Raw genomic sequence first — 12285 nt, 5'->3', positions numbered from 1 at the left:
AATTGGCTCGTTACCCAATTTAGTTGTTTGTGCATCTCAGAATTGCATCCAAATTTGGGTAGAATCCAGGGGATGAGAGCTGGCAGGCTGACACACTTCACTCAGATGCCAATATCTCACTAAAACTTTACAATCAATCACCAAATCTACCAAGACGAACACAACTAAAAATACTAGGAATCATTCTTGACAAACACCTCTCTGGACAGACAAGTATCAGCAGTTACATCACAGTGCTTTAAAACATTATGGAAACTGAGAAGGATCAGGGACTACTTTCCTAGAACATCATTCTGGCTAATAGTACAATCAATGATATTGTCAAAACTAGACTACTGTAATGCAGCATATGAAGGATGCAAAGAAAACACAATAAAATAATTGCAAATTGTCCAAAATACGGCAGCAAGACTGATATTTAAAAAATCAAAATACGAAAAAGCAACCCCACTACTTTTTGTAATGTTACACTGGCTGCCAATCAAGGCAAGACTATTCTTCAAAATAAGCACCCTCATCAACAAAATACTATTTGGAATGTCTCCTGAATATATGCTAGACCTAATCGAACTATCCCCAAGAAATGCAAGCCCAGAAACCAGAAGCTACCTACTTCTCCACTTACAAACGTAAGCACCACCACGCTGGGAAAAGACCCAAGGTCCATCAAGCCCAGCACTCCCGTTTCCGACAGCGGCCAATCCAGGCCCCAAGAACCTGGCAAAAACCCCAAATTTAATAACGATCAAATGGACTTTTCCTTCAGGAATCTATCCAGACCCCAACTGCAGAAACAGTCTACAAAATCATCTACACGGCCGGATTTAGCTTCCTGGGCTCCAAATTGTTATGATCGTGGTCAGAACCTCTCTCAAACTTACCTTTTTCCTGGGGGTCAGCTTCTTAGTTGGCTTCTGCTTCTGTTGCCTGTCCTTTCTGAGCTAGCTCTCTCTCTCTATGCTGGCAGCTTCCAGCAGCATGACTCTAATTATTTCACTTTACTACAGCTGTGTGTGTGGACTGAGTTAGCTCTACCTCTCTTTGGGTGTACTGGCTTCAAGTGCTTCACGGTGCTGCATTGGTGTGGGTTGGGCCTCTATGGGTTTCAGTGTGCTCTCTGTGTTTCAGTGTGCTGCCTGGGTCTAGGGAGTGTGACATCATCAGGGAGGGCCTTGATAAGGAAGTGGTGTTCTTTCCTTCAGGGCCTTTGCAACGGTTCCGTTTGCTTTAGGTAGGGTGGTGCAGTGTGCACTTCTGACTTTGTGTCTAGTTTCCCTGCTTGCTTTTGCTAAAGGTCCAGGTTAGTGTTAGTGCAGTGTGCACTGGCGTCTGTGTGTTTAGCTTTCCTGCTTTTCCCTTGTGGTTCCCCTGCTTTTCCCTCTTGGTTTTGGTAGCATTGCTTGTGTAGGGCTTTAGAAGCTCTGTTGCTGTTAGAAGTTCTTCAGGGTTTGGTATTGTTAGGAACACTACAGATTTTGCTGTTAAAAGTACTTCTGGTGTTTGTGCTATTGGGAGCATTGCAGTCTTTGCTGTTTCTGTTTGGTGCTTTTGAAGCACGGTTGGGTCTGGTGCTTTGGAAGCACTTTTGGCTTATGTGTTAGCTTCCCTGCTTTTTCCTTGTGGCTCCCCCGTCTTCCCTTTTAGTGCTAGGAGATCTTCTGGTTGTTTGGTGCATAGGAGCACCTTAGTTAGTTTAGAGTTGTAGAGCACTGATTGTAGCTTGGTGCTTAGTAGCACCTGTGTTAGCTTTGTGTTTAGTTCCCTGCTCTGTTAGTTTAGGGCTTAGGAAGTCCCTTTGTTGAGTGGGGCTTAGGAGCTCCTGTTTAGTAACACTTCTGCTGGTTTAGGGCTTGGGAGCACTTAGGTCAGTTTAGGATTTAGGAGTACTTCTGTTTCCAGTCCTGGTCCCTGTATCATCCGGTATCCGGTAAGTCCTGCCGGCCACTCGAACCCAAGGGCTCAACCCTTGGGGGGGGGGGGGTAGTGGCCAAGTGCAGGTGAAGCTGTTCGGACCAATCCAGTGTGCTCCAGTCCAGTGTGTTCCGGTCCGGTGTGTGTTCCAGTCCTGTGTCCTCCAGTCCGGGGGATTGCAGTCCAGTGTCCTCCAGTCCGGGGGATTCCAGTCCGTGTGTTCCGGCTCGCTGGGCGGTGCCTGCAGTCCCTGCAGGTGCCGGTGTGCTTGCCCAGCGTTGGTTGGTGGGTTTTGCCTGCTGCTGTCGCTCCTCATCAGCAGCCCAAGGGCTCACGTTTGCTCCAGAGCCCAGCCCCGCGGGCTCTGAACCTGAGAACCTGACACAAATGGTAGAACTCAATACCCAAAAACATAAGAAGCATCACTAACTGAAAACCTACCTTTTCAAAATATTCTATAACTAAATACATAAACTACAGATGCTCTGCAATACTTTCTAACTCATGAACACTACTGTAACTTCATCTAAATGTACAATTGTGAGCCACTTTGAACCAAACCCAGTTTTTAGAAAATACTACTACTACTACTACAAATCATTTCTATAGCGCTACCAGTCGTACGCAGCACTTCACAATTGAACATGAAGAAAAGACAGTCCCTGCTCAAAAGAGCTTACAATCTAAATCAGGACGGACAGACAGGACAAATAAGGGATAAGGGTAGGACAGACAGATAGGACACATAGGGAAAAGCGACTATTGAAGAGAGGAAGACAAGATAAAGGTTACGAAGAAGTGAAAAGTTAGGAGTCAAAAGCAACATCAAACAGGTAGGCCTTTAGCCCAGATTTGAAGGCGGCCAGAGATGGAGCTTGACGTAATGGCTCAGGAAGTCTATTCCAGGCATAAGGTGCGGCGAGATAAAAGGAACGGAGTCTGGAGTTAGCAATGGAGGAGAAGGGTACAATTAGGAGAGATTTGCCTAGTGAATGGAGTTCCTGGGAAGGCGTGTAGGGAGAGATGAGGGTGGAGAGGTAGTGAGGGGCAGCAGAGTGAATGCACTTATAGGTTAATAAGACGAGCTTGAATAAAATAATGGGATACAAGCTGAATGAATGAATAAATAAATAAATAAATAAATATTCATTCATTCATCCTTTCATTCATTCAAGGTTGGCACCCAGACATGACCCAGTATTGGGGACTAATTCTGCCTGTAGCAGTCAGCATTAAAAAAAACATTGACCACTACCAGTTGAATACGGACCAGTACAATAACTTAGGTCACATGAAAAGCTTCATAGAACCTTTGCTTTGATATCCAACGCAAAAAGAGCTAATTAAAAAAGGCAAGGTTTTACTTTCCAAATATCTATCTTGTCTGTGTGTGAATGATCAGAGTTTGCATGTCCTTGCTGTTTGGCTTTAGAATCCATCACAGGGCCTTCAGTTTGGTTGTAATAATGTCCAGAATGACTGAGCTATTGCTTCTGACGATATCTGATCATTACAATAAGACGGTAGATTGTTCTAATAGCATACGTGAATTGTGAATTACAGTAGTTTCTATCTGCACTACTGCACTTATCTGTACTCATGTGCATTCTGTAGAACAGGGTAATAAATTATTTTATTACTACTCTGATCTGGACATTTCTTCTGGTGTCAGTGCTAAAGAAGAGAATACGATTATTCTATCATATCACTGATAGGTGCCAATGTCTCTACTGTAGAACAGGCAATTCATCTGTTCTTTATGCATTCGAACGTTCAGTAAATGCTATATTAATATCTGTTTCACATTCAGCGGAAGTAGGAATGTGTTTTCACTACGTTCCTTGTTTTGGAATACAGGCTTTTTGAATATCGAGGTCGTGTGTCTCCAGTCCCCAGGGTGGTTCCAGTGAAGCGTCCACGAGTCACAATACCTTTAGTGCGACGAGTAAAATCAACAATTCCCGTCAAACTGTTTGCCAAGTCAGCCTCCATCACAAACAGCTCAGCCCGGCTAAGGTGTAAGTATAATGCCAGAGCTAGTGACAGATTGCATTTTATGGAGGGTTATACAGTGGGGGAAATAAGTATTTGATCCCTTGCTGATTTTGTAAGTTTGCCCACTGACAAAGACATGAGCAGCCCATAATTGAAGGGTAGGTTATTGGTAACAGTGAGAGATAGCACATCACAAATTAAATCCGGAAAATCACATTGTGGAAAGTATATGAATTTATTTGCATTCTGCAGAGGGAAATAAGTATTTGATCCCCCACCAACCAGTAAGAGATCTGGCCCCTACAGACCAGGTAGATGCTCCAAATCAACTCGTTACCTGCATGACAGACAGCTGTCGGCAATGGTCACCTGTATGAAAGACACCTGTCCACAGACTCAGTGAATCAGTCAGACTCTAACCTCTACAAAATGGCCAAGAGCAAGGAGCTGTCTAAGGATGTCAGGGACAAGATCATACACCTGCACAAGGCTGGAATGGGCTACAAAACCATCAGTAAGACGCTGGGCGAGAAGGAGACAACTGTTGGTGCCATAGTAAGAAAATGGAAGAAGTACAAAATGACTGTCAATCGACAAAGATCTGGGGCTCCACGCAAAATCTCACCTCGTGGGGTATCCTTGATCATGAGGAAGGTTAGAAATCAGCCTACAACTACAAGGGGGGAACTTGTCAATGATCTCAAGGCAGCTGGGACCACTGTCATCACGAAAACCATTGGTAACACATTACGACATAACGGATTGCAATCCTGCAGTGCCCGCAAGGTCCCCCTGCTCCGGAAGGCACATGTGACGGCCCATCTGAAGTTTACCAGTGAACACCTGGATGATGCCGAGAGTGATTGGGAGAAGGTGCTGTGGTCAGATGAGACAAAAATTGAGCTCTTTGGCATGAACTCAACTCGCCGTGTTTGGAGGAAGAGAAATGCTGCCTATGACCCAAAGAACACCGTCCCCACTGTCAAGCATGGAGGTGGAAATGTTATGTTTTGGGGGTGTTTCTCTGCTAAGGGCACAGGACTACTTCACCGCATCAATGGGAGAATGGATGGGGCCATGTACCGTACAATTCTGAGTGACAACCTCCTTCCCTCCGCCAGGGCCTTAAAAATGGGTCGTGGCTGGGTCTTCCAGCACGACAATGACCCAAAACATACAGCCAAGGCAACAAAGGAGTGGCTCAGGAAGAAGCACATTAGGGTCATGGAGTGGCCTAGCCAGTCACCAGACCTTAATCCCATTGAAAACTTATGGAGGGAGCTGAAGATGCGAGTTGCCAAGCGACAGCCCAGAACTCTTAATGATTTAGAGATGATCTGCAAAGAGGAGTGGACCAAAATTCCTCCTGACATGTGTGCAAACCTCATCATCAACTACAGAAGACGTCTGACCGCTGTGCTTGCCAACAAGGGTTTTGCCACCAAGTATTAGGTCTTGTTTGCCAGAGGGATTAAATACTTATTTCCCTCTGCAGAATGCAAATAAATTCATATACTTTCCACAATGTGATTTTCCGGATTTAATTTGTGATGTGCTATCTCTCACTGTTACCAATAACCTACCCTTCAATTATGGGCTGCTCATGTCTTTGTCAGTGGGCAAACTTACAAAATCAGCAAGGGATCAAATACTTATTTCCCCCACTGTATTTCTCTTTGGGGTATTACTTCTCGTGGACCTGAAAAGTTAAGGTTGTCAGTGAGACCTTTGTATTGGACTAACATTACGTTTGTGATGAGTTTTCAAAACCTGCATTATGCCTTGATTTGAAGGGAACAGAGCTCTCTAAATTAATTTGTTTTGTGACCCTTACTTCAAACTTTCAGAAAATGTGTCCAATCCAGTGCAAAATGGCCTCTCCAGTCTGTTGATTCTGTTTAGAAATGTGTAAAGCACCAAAGAATTTTATTCTAAGATGTTCCTTAGGTAGCTAAGTCTCAAATCTCTGTTTGTCTAGGAAAGTACCATGATCTTTTGATTTGTTTTATTTGTACCCCGCACTTTCCCACTCATGGCAGGCTCAATGCGGCTTACATGGGGCAATGGAGGGTTAAGTGACTTGCCCAGAGTCACAAGGAGCTGCATGTGCCTGAAGTGGGAATCTAACTCAGTTCCTCAGTTCCCCAGGACCAAAGTCCACCACCCTAACCACTAGGCCACTCCTCGACACAGAGTGATAGATGGATGGATGGTATAAGGCATGTCCTGATTTTTCCTTAGAAGTTTCTATTCAAATAACTCTCAAATGTTGCCTCAAGTCCAAAGAGAGAAATGTAACTTCTCATGGTTGTTGGGCTAATCATATTTTGTCCCAGAATCAAAGATTATTGGTACTGGCAAGCATTATTAAAGAAGACATGTCTCCAATTTATAAAACATTCTCTCTCTCTCTCCAATCCTCATCTCTGTGTTTGTCTCTGTTTTCCATTTCTCTATAATCTTCCCATTTTTTTCCCCCACACCTTATTTGTTGCTGTATCCTCTTACTTTCCTCATCTTCCTACATCCTGCACTTTCCTCTCACTCACTTTGTTTTTCATGTGCATCTTATACCATCCCTTCTTTATCTTCTATCCCTCCATTCCCACGCTCCCTTCCCTTTTGTCTTTAGTGAAAACCAACGAACTGCAGGCAATTAAAATGGAGCTGACTCAGATCAAGTCGAACATTGATGCTTTGCTGGGCAGACTGGAGCAGATAACTCAGGAACAGAAAATTTCTACAGGTCAGCAACAGATCACGATGTACATCTCAGGCAAACGGCCCACTGGTAGGGATGGCCCGTCCCAGAAAGGATGGGAAATGTATAGGCCCAGATTATAGTAAAGCATAGTGGAATCAGTATCAACCTCTAGTTTGTCTTCAAGTCACTGGTTTGGGTTTAAGAAGTTTAGAAAATGATTTGTGGGATTCAACATCTGTGGATGGCAAGGCAGGAAATATCCTCTTTTCTCCCTACCTAGCTCTGATCCACTGTCATCCAAGACAGATCAGTTACCTGACCTACATCCCAGCTTGGATCCCCATTACATAATTCAGAGCCCCCTGATGCAGATCCCAACTCAGATGGCCCAGATCTCAGATCATATGTACTGTGACCCTGCTCAGATCCTGTTACTGTAACATATTCAGTTTCTGCTTCTAATCCATTGCCCGCTGAATCCCTGAAATATATCCCCTTCCATCGTACCCAAATTCGGGTCCTGTTATCAAACTCACACCCAGCTCGGATCCTAATTGATAAACCCTTCCATCTGACACACGTGATGTATCAGCTCCATCACCCACTTAGGTTGTGTTGAGGTGGAACCGAATAGGTGAGAAGACTGGGATTACAGGTGAATTTAGAGAAGTCATCAATGTGGGCTAGTGTTGAGATGGGTTATTTTATCACGTCATGTTATTTTAGGACATGGTTCCATTTTAAGCAATGAGATCCTGTGCTAAAATTGCATGACTTGTGATACCACCCCCCCCCCCCCCCCCACCAATCTTAACAACAGACCACATTGATAACTTCTCCTCTAAATTCACCTGTAATCCCGGTCTTCTCACCTATTCGGTTCCAACTCAACACAACCTAAGTGTAAGTGGGTGATGGAGCTGATACATCATGTGTGTCAGATGGAAGGGTTTATCAATTAGGATCCGAGCTGGGTGTGAGTTAGATAACAGGACCTGACCATTGGGTTGGAATCTGGAATAGAGGAAAATGACAAACATGTCGTCAATATTTTGAGGTCATGGGGGTAAGTAGGAGCTGCTGTAATCTGTTGTGATGCTAGCTGTGTAAGACAAAGCAATAAGAACATAAAATTAAACAATTCAAGAAGCTAGATATATATTTAGGGGTAGAAATTCAAAGCAATTCAAATGGCCAAATTGTTTGTCTACTGCTAACTGGGGATATTCTGCATCACTTTACTGGACAGAACTGCTGAAAATGCCCAGTTGGTGCCTAAGCTGAAACCAGCTTTTTTGTTGGCAATTAACTGAGTAAATACTAATATTTAGCACTAAACCGGCTGGGACAACCATATAAAACACAGTCCTATCTTTATGTGATTCACCACAGCTGCTTTACTGAATATCCCACTTAGGGGAGCTTTTACTAAAGCTGCAGTAGTGTTTTTAGCTCACGGTAGAGGAGTGTGGTAGCCGTGTTAGTCCACTCTTAAGGTTATCAATAGAAATCAAACAAAATAAAACATGGAAAAGAAAATAAGATGATACCTTTTTTATTGGACATAACTTAATACATTTCTTGATTAGCTTTCCAAGGTTGCCCTTCTTCCTCAGATGCTTATTCCTCAGATGTTTATTTCCAATCTGAGGAAGAAGGGCGACCTTCGAAAGCTAATCAAGAAATGTATTAAGTTATGTCCAATAAAAAAGGTATCATCTTATTTTCTTTTCCATGTTTTATTTTGTTTGATTTCTATTGATAGCTCACGGTAGAAATCGGCTGGTGGTCTCGGCATTTACCGCCAACTGATTGCTACCGCGGCGTAGTAAAAGACCCCCTCAACCGGCTATGTTTTGTCCAGCTGTGTACGCCTAGATGTTCCGTGCCGGAGCACTGGCATAGCCCAGCGTTAAATTTAAAAAAATGGCTGAGTGCTGCCAGTTGAATATCTACCCCTTAGAGGAAAATAAACATCACAGTCTCCCGTTAATTCTGAATGGAAACAGAGTGGGGTTTGGTTCCAGTGCTCTTTAGCAGTGGCGTAGGAAGGGCGGGGCGGAGGGGGCGGTCCGCCCCGGGTGCACACTGCTGGAGGGTGCAGAGAGCATCCACGCGCCTGTCGGCTCCACTGGTTCCCTGCTCCTTCTGGTTACTTCCTGTTCCAGGGCAGAGGGAGCAGGGAGCCAGTGGAGCCAACAGACGCACGGCTGCTCTCTGCACCCGGGGGGCGGGGCTTGATGCGCCTGGGAGGGGGGAGTCATTGCGCCAGAGGAGGGGGTGTCATGCTGCACCCTGGGGGGACGGACGCTGCTGCACTCGGGGGGGGGGGGGGTACGCAGCGGTGATCTGCCCTGGGTGGCAGCCGACCTAGGATCGCCACTGCTCTTTGGGAAGAGGTTTCACATCTAACTTGAACCAGGTCTCCCATGCTTAAATTTTAAGGCAAGACTGTTGGGAAACGCTCAGGGTGAGTCTCCAGAGAATTCTTCTGTGTGATCTGTGGAGAGTGTGGTGGGACCTAGTATTTGTTGCTTGCTTTCAGTTGTAGAAGTGAGAAAGAAGACAGATGGAAACAAGAGTGAAGCATCCCAAGATGAGACAGCTTCAGAAGCAGAAGAAATTGGAACAGAGGAACCGCTTAATGGGGACAATGGTGAGGAGGAGGATGAAGATGCTCGCGACGATGACATGGTGAGAGAATTATGCACTTCCCTAGGCCAACAGAGGCTGTGAGTTCTGCATGGACCCAAGGCAGCTGTGTCACAGCGCCATTATGCACAGCCTATAAAGTCCCCTTCTCCATGCTTCTGGTCACCACATGGCTCTTGTGTTACTTAAAGTAGGTGATATCTTCCCCCAGAGCTCATCTACTACCATGTTCCAGCCAACCAGATGGTGACCTCGTGGGAGCTGGGAGGCAGAATGTGTGTAAAATTAAATGTTTATTCTGTGAATATTTAGCAAAAATGTTCATAGTCACAAAATTATTTGCCACAAACTTTAATAACAAAGGATGTACTATTCAGCCGACGGTAGTCAGGGTTTTTTTTTTTAAACACTGGCCAAATTAGACCCAGATGTGCAATGCCAGCCCCTACTCAGGAACCATCACTGAATATCCAGGTCTGGGGCAGCCGCTGAGAACTGCCCCGGTACCACTGAAATTCAGTGGTCATACCCAGCTAGCTACTGCAGCCTTTTTGTGATCCTAAGTTAACTGGACATCTATCCAGGATATCGGTAGTACCCAGATAACTCCAATCTCTGCCCAACTCTGACTTGGCACTGCCACGGCCATCAGAGTTGACTACATTCAGCAACACTCTCCAATTACCTGCTCCTCATGATCTTGGCCAGTCGGCGTGATTTAACTTGGCAAAAGCCCCTCCTGCCCAATTAAACCACACTGAAAATCAAGCCTATAATGTTTGCCTGGAAATTTATGAAATTGAGCTTTCCTGAGTGGTGTTTTTTTTTTTTCTTTCTTTCAATGAAGGGACATTGTTCTCATACGTTCAGAAAGTGGCAGAAGGGATTTTGTGAAAACTAGTAAGATGCTTGTGTTTTTAGCCATTACATTTTAAAAAGTGCATACAATTTTTTCACAGTGAAACTTATGCTATAAGACATAAAATTACTCTCACCAGGCCTAGGAAGCAGAAAATAGATCTCAGAAGCCAGTGCTGAGTACATAAGTACATAAGTAGTGCCATACTGGGAAAGACCAAAGGTCCATCTAGCCCAGCATCCTGTCACCGACAGTGGCCAATCCAGGTCAAGGGCACCTGGCACGCTCCCCAAACGTAAAAACATTCCAGACAAGTTATACCTAAAAATGAGGAATTTTTTCAAGTCCATTTAATAGCGGTCTATGGACTTGTCCTTTAGGAATCTATCTAACCCCTTTTTAAACTCCGTCAAGCTAACCGCCCGTACCACGTTCTCCGGCAATGAATTCCAGAGTCTAATTACACGTTGGGTGAAGAAAAATTTTCTCCGATTCGTTTTAAATTTACCACACTGTAGCTTCAACTCATGCCCTCTAGTCCTAGTATTTTTGGATAGCGTGAACAGTCGCTTCACATCCACCCGATCCATTCCACTCATTATTTTATACACTTCTATCATATCTCCCCTCAGCCGTCTCTTCTCCAAGCTGAAAAGCCCTAGCCTTCTCAGCCTCTCTTCATAGGAAAGTCGTCCCATCCCCACTATCATTTTCGTCGCCCTTCGCTGTACCTTTTCCAATTCTACTATATCTTTTTTGAGATACGGAGACCAGTACTGAACACAATACTCCAGGTGCGGTCGCACCATGGAGCGATACAACGGCATTATAACATCCGCAGACCTGGACTCCATACCCTTCCTAATAACACCCAACATTCTATTCGCTTTCCTAGCCGCAGCAGCACACTGAGCAGAAGGTTTCAGCGTATCATCGACGACGACACCCAGATCCCTTTCTTGATCCGTAACTCCTAACGCGGAACCTTGCAAGACGTAGCTATAATTCGGGTTCCTCTTACCCACATGCATCACTTTGCACTTGTCAACATTGAACTTCATCTGCCACTTGCACGCCCATTCTCCCAGTCTCGCAAGGTCCTCCTGTAATCGTTCACATTCCTCCTGCGACTTGACGACCCTGAATAATTTTGTGTCATCGGCGAATTTAATTACCTCACTAGTTATTCCCATCTCTAGGTCATTTATAAATACATTAAATAGCAACGGACCCAGCACAGACCCCTGCGGGACCCCACTAACTACCCTCCTCCACTGAGAATACTGGCCACGCAATCCTACTCTCTGCTTCCTATCTTTCAACCAGTTCTTAATCCATAATAATACCCTACCTCCGATTCCATGACTCTGCAATTTCTTCAGGAGTCTTTCGTGCGGCACTTTGTCAAACGCCTTCTGAAAATCCAGATATACAATATCAACCGGCTCCCCATTGTCCACATGTTTGCTTACCCCCTCAAAAAAATGCATTAGATTGGTGAGGCAAGACTTCCCTTCACTAAATCCGTGCTGACTTTGTCTCATCAGTCCATGTTTTTGTATATGCTCTGCAATTTTATTCTTAATAATAGCCTCCACCATCTTGCCCGGCACCGACGTCAGACTCACCGGTCTATAATTTCCCGGATCTCCTCTGGAACCTTTCTTAAAAATCGGAGTAACATTGGCTACCCTCCAGTCTTCCGGTATTACACTCGATTTTAGGGACAGATTGCATATTTCTAACAGTAGCTCCGCAAGTTCTTTTTTTAGTTCTATTAATACTCTGGGATGAATACCATCAGCTCCCGGTGATTTACTACTCTTCAGCTTGCTGAACTGACCCATTACATCCTCCAAGGTTACAGAGAATTTGTTTAGTTTCTCCGACTCCCCCGCTTCAAATATTCTTTCCGGCACCGGTGTCCCCCCCAAATCCTCCTCGGTGAAGACCGAAGCAAAGAATTCATTTAATTTCTCCGCTACGGCTTTGTCCTCCTTGATCGCCCCTTTAACACCATTTTCGTCCAGCGGCCCAACCGACTCTTTGGCCGGTTTCCTGCTTTTAATGTATCTAAAAAAGTTTTTACTATGTATTTTTGCTTCCAACGCTAATTTCTTCTCAAAGTCCTTTTTTGCCCTCCTTATCTCCGCTTTGCATTTGG

General features: G+C 44.7%; 1 protein-coding gene across 1 annotated transcript in view; it reads left to right on the top strand.

Annotated features, from left to right (window-relative positions):
- The window catches only part of LOC115476308 (RNA-binding protein Raly-like), a 99938-nt gene that overhangs the window by 79912 nt on the left and 7741 nt on the right, over window positions 1-12285 (top strand). The window contains exons 5-7 of the mRNA XM_030212605.1: window positions 3769-3929; window positions 6539-6652; window positions 9156-9304. Coding sequence (XP_030068465.1) covers window positions 3769-3929; window positions 6539-6652; window positions 9156-9304 — 424 coding nt within the window. The remainder of the gene's footprint in view (window positions 1-3768; window positions 3930-6538; window positions 6653-9155; window positions 9305-12285) is intronic.

This window comes from Microcaecilia unicolor, chromosome 8 (assembly GCF_901765095.1).
Source record: "Microcaecilia unicolor chromosome 8, aMicUni1.1, whole genome shotgun sequence".
NCBI classification, from domain to species: domain Eukaryota; kingdom Metazoa; phylum Chordata; class Amphibia; order Gymnophiona; family Siphonopidae; genus Microcaecilia; species Microcaecilia unicolor.
The sequence above is the reverse complement of the archived record's forward strand: the minus strand, read 5'-3'. Positions and strand labels throughout refer to the sequence as shown.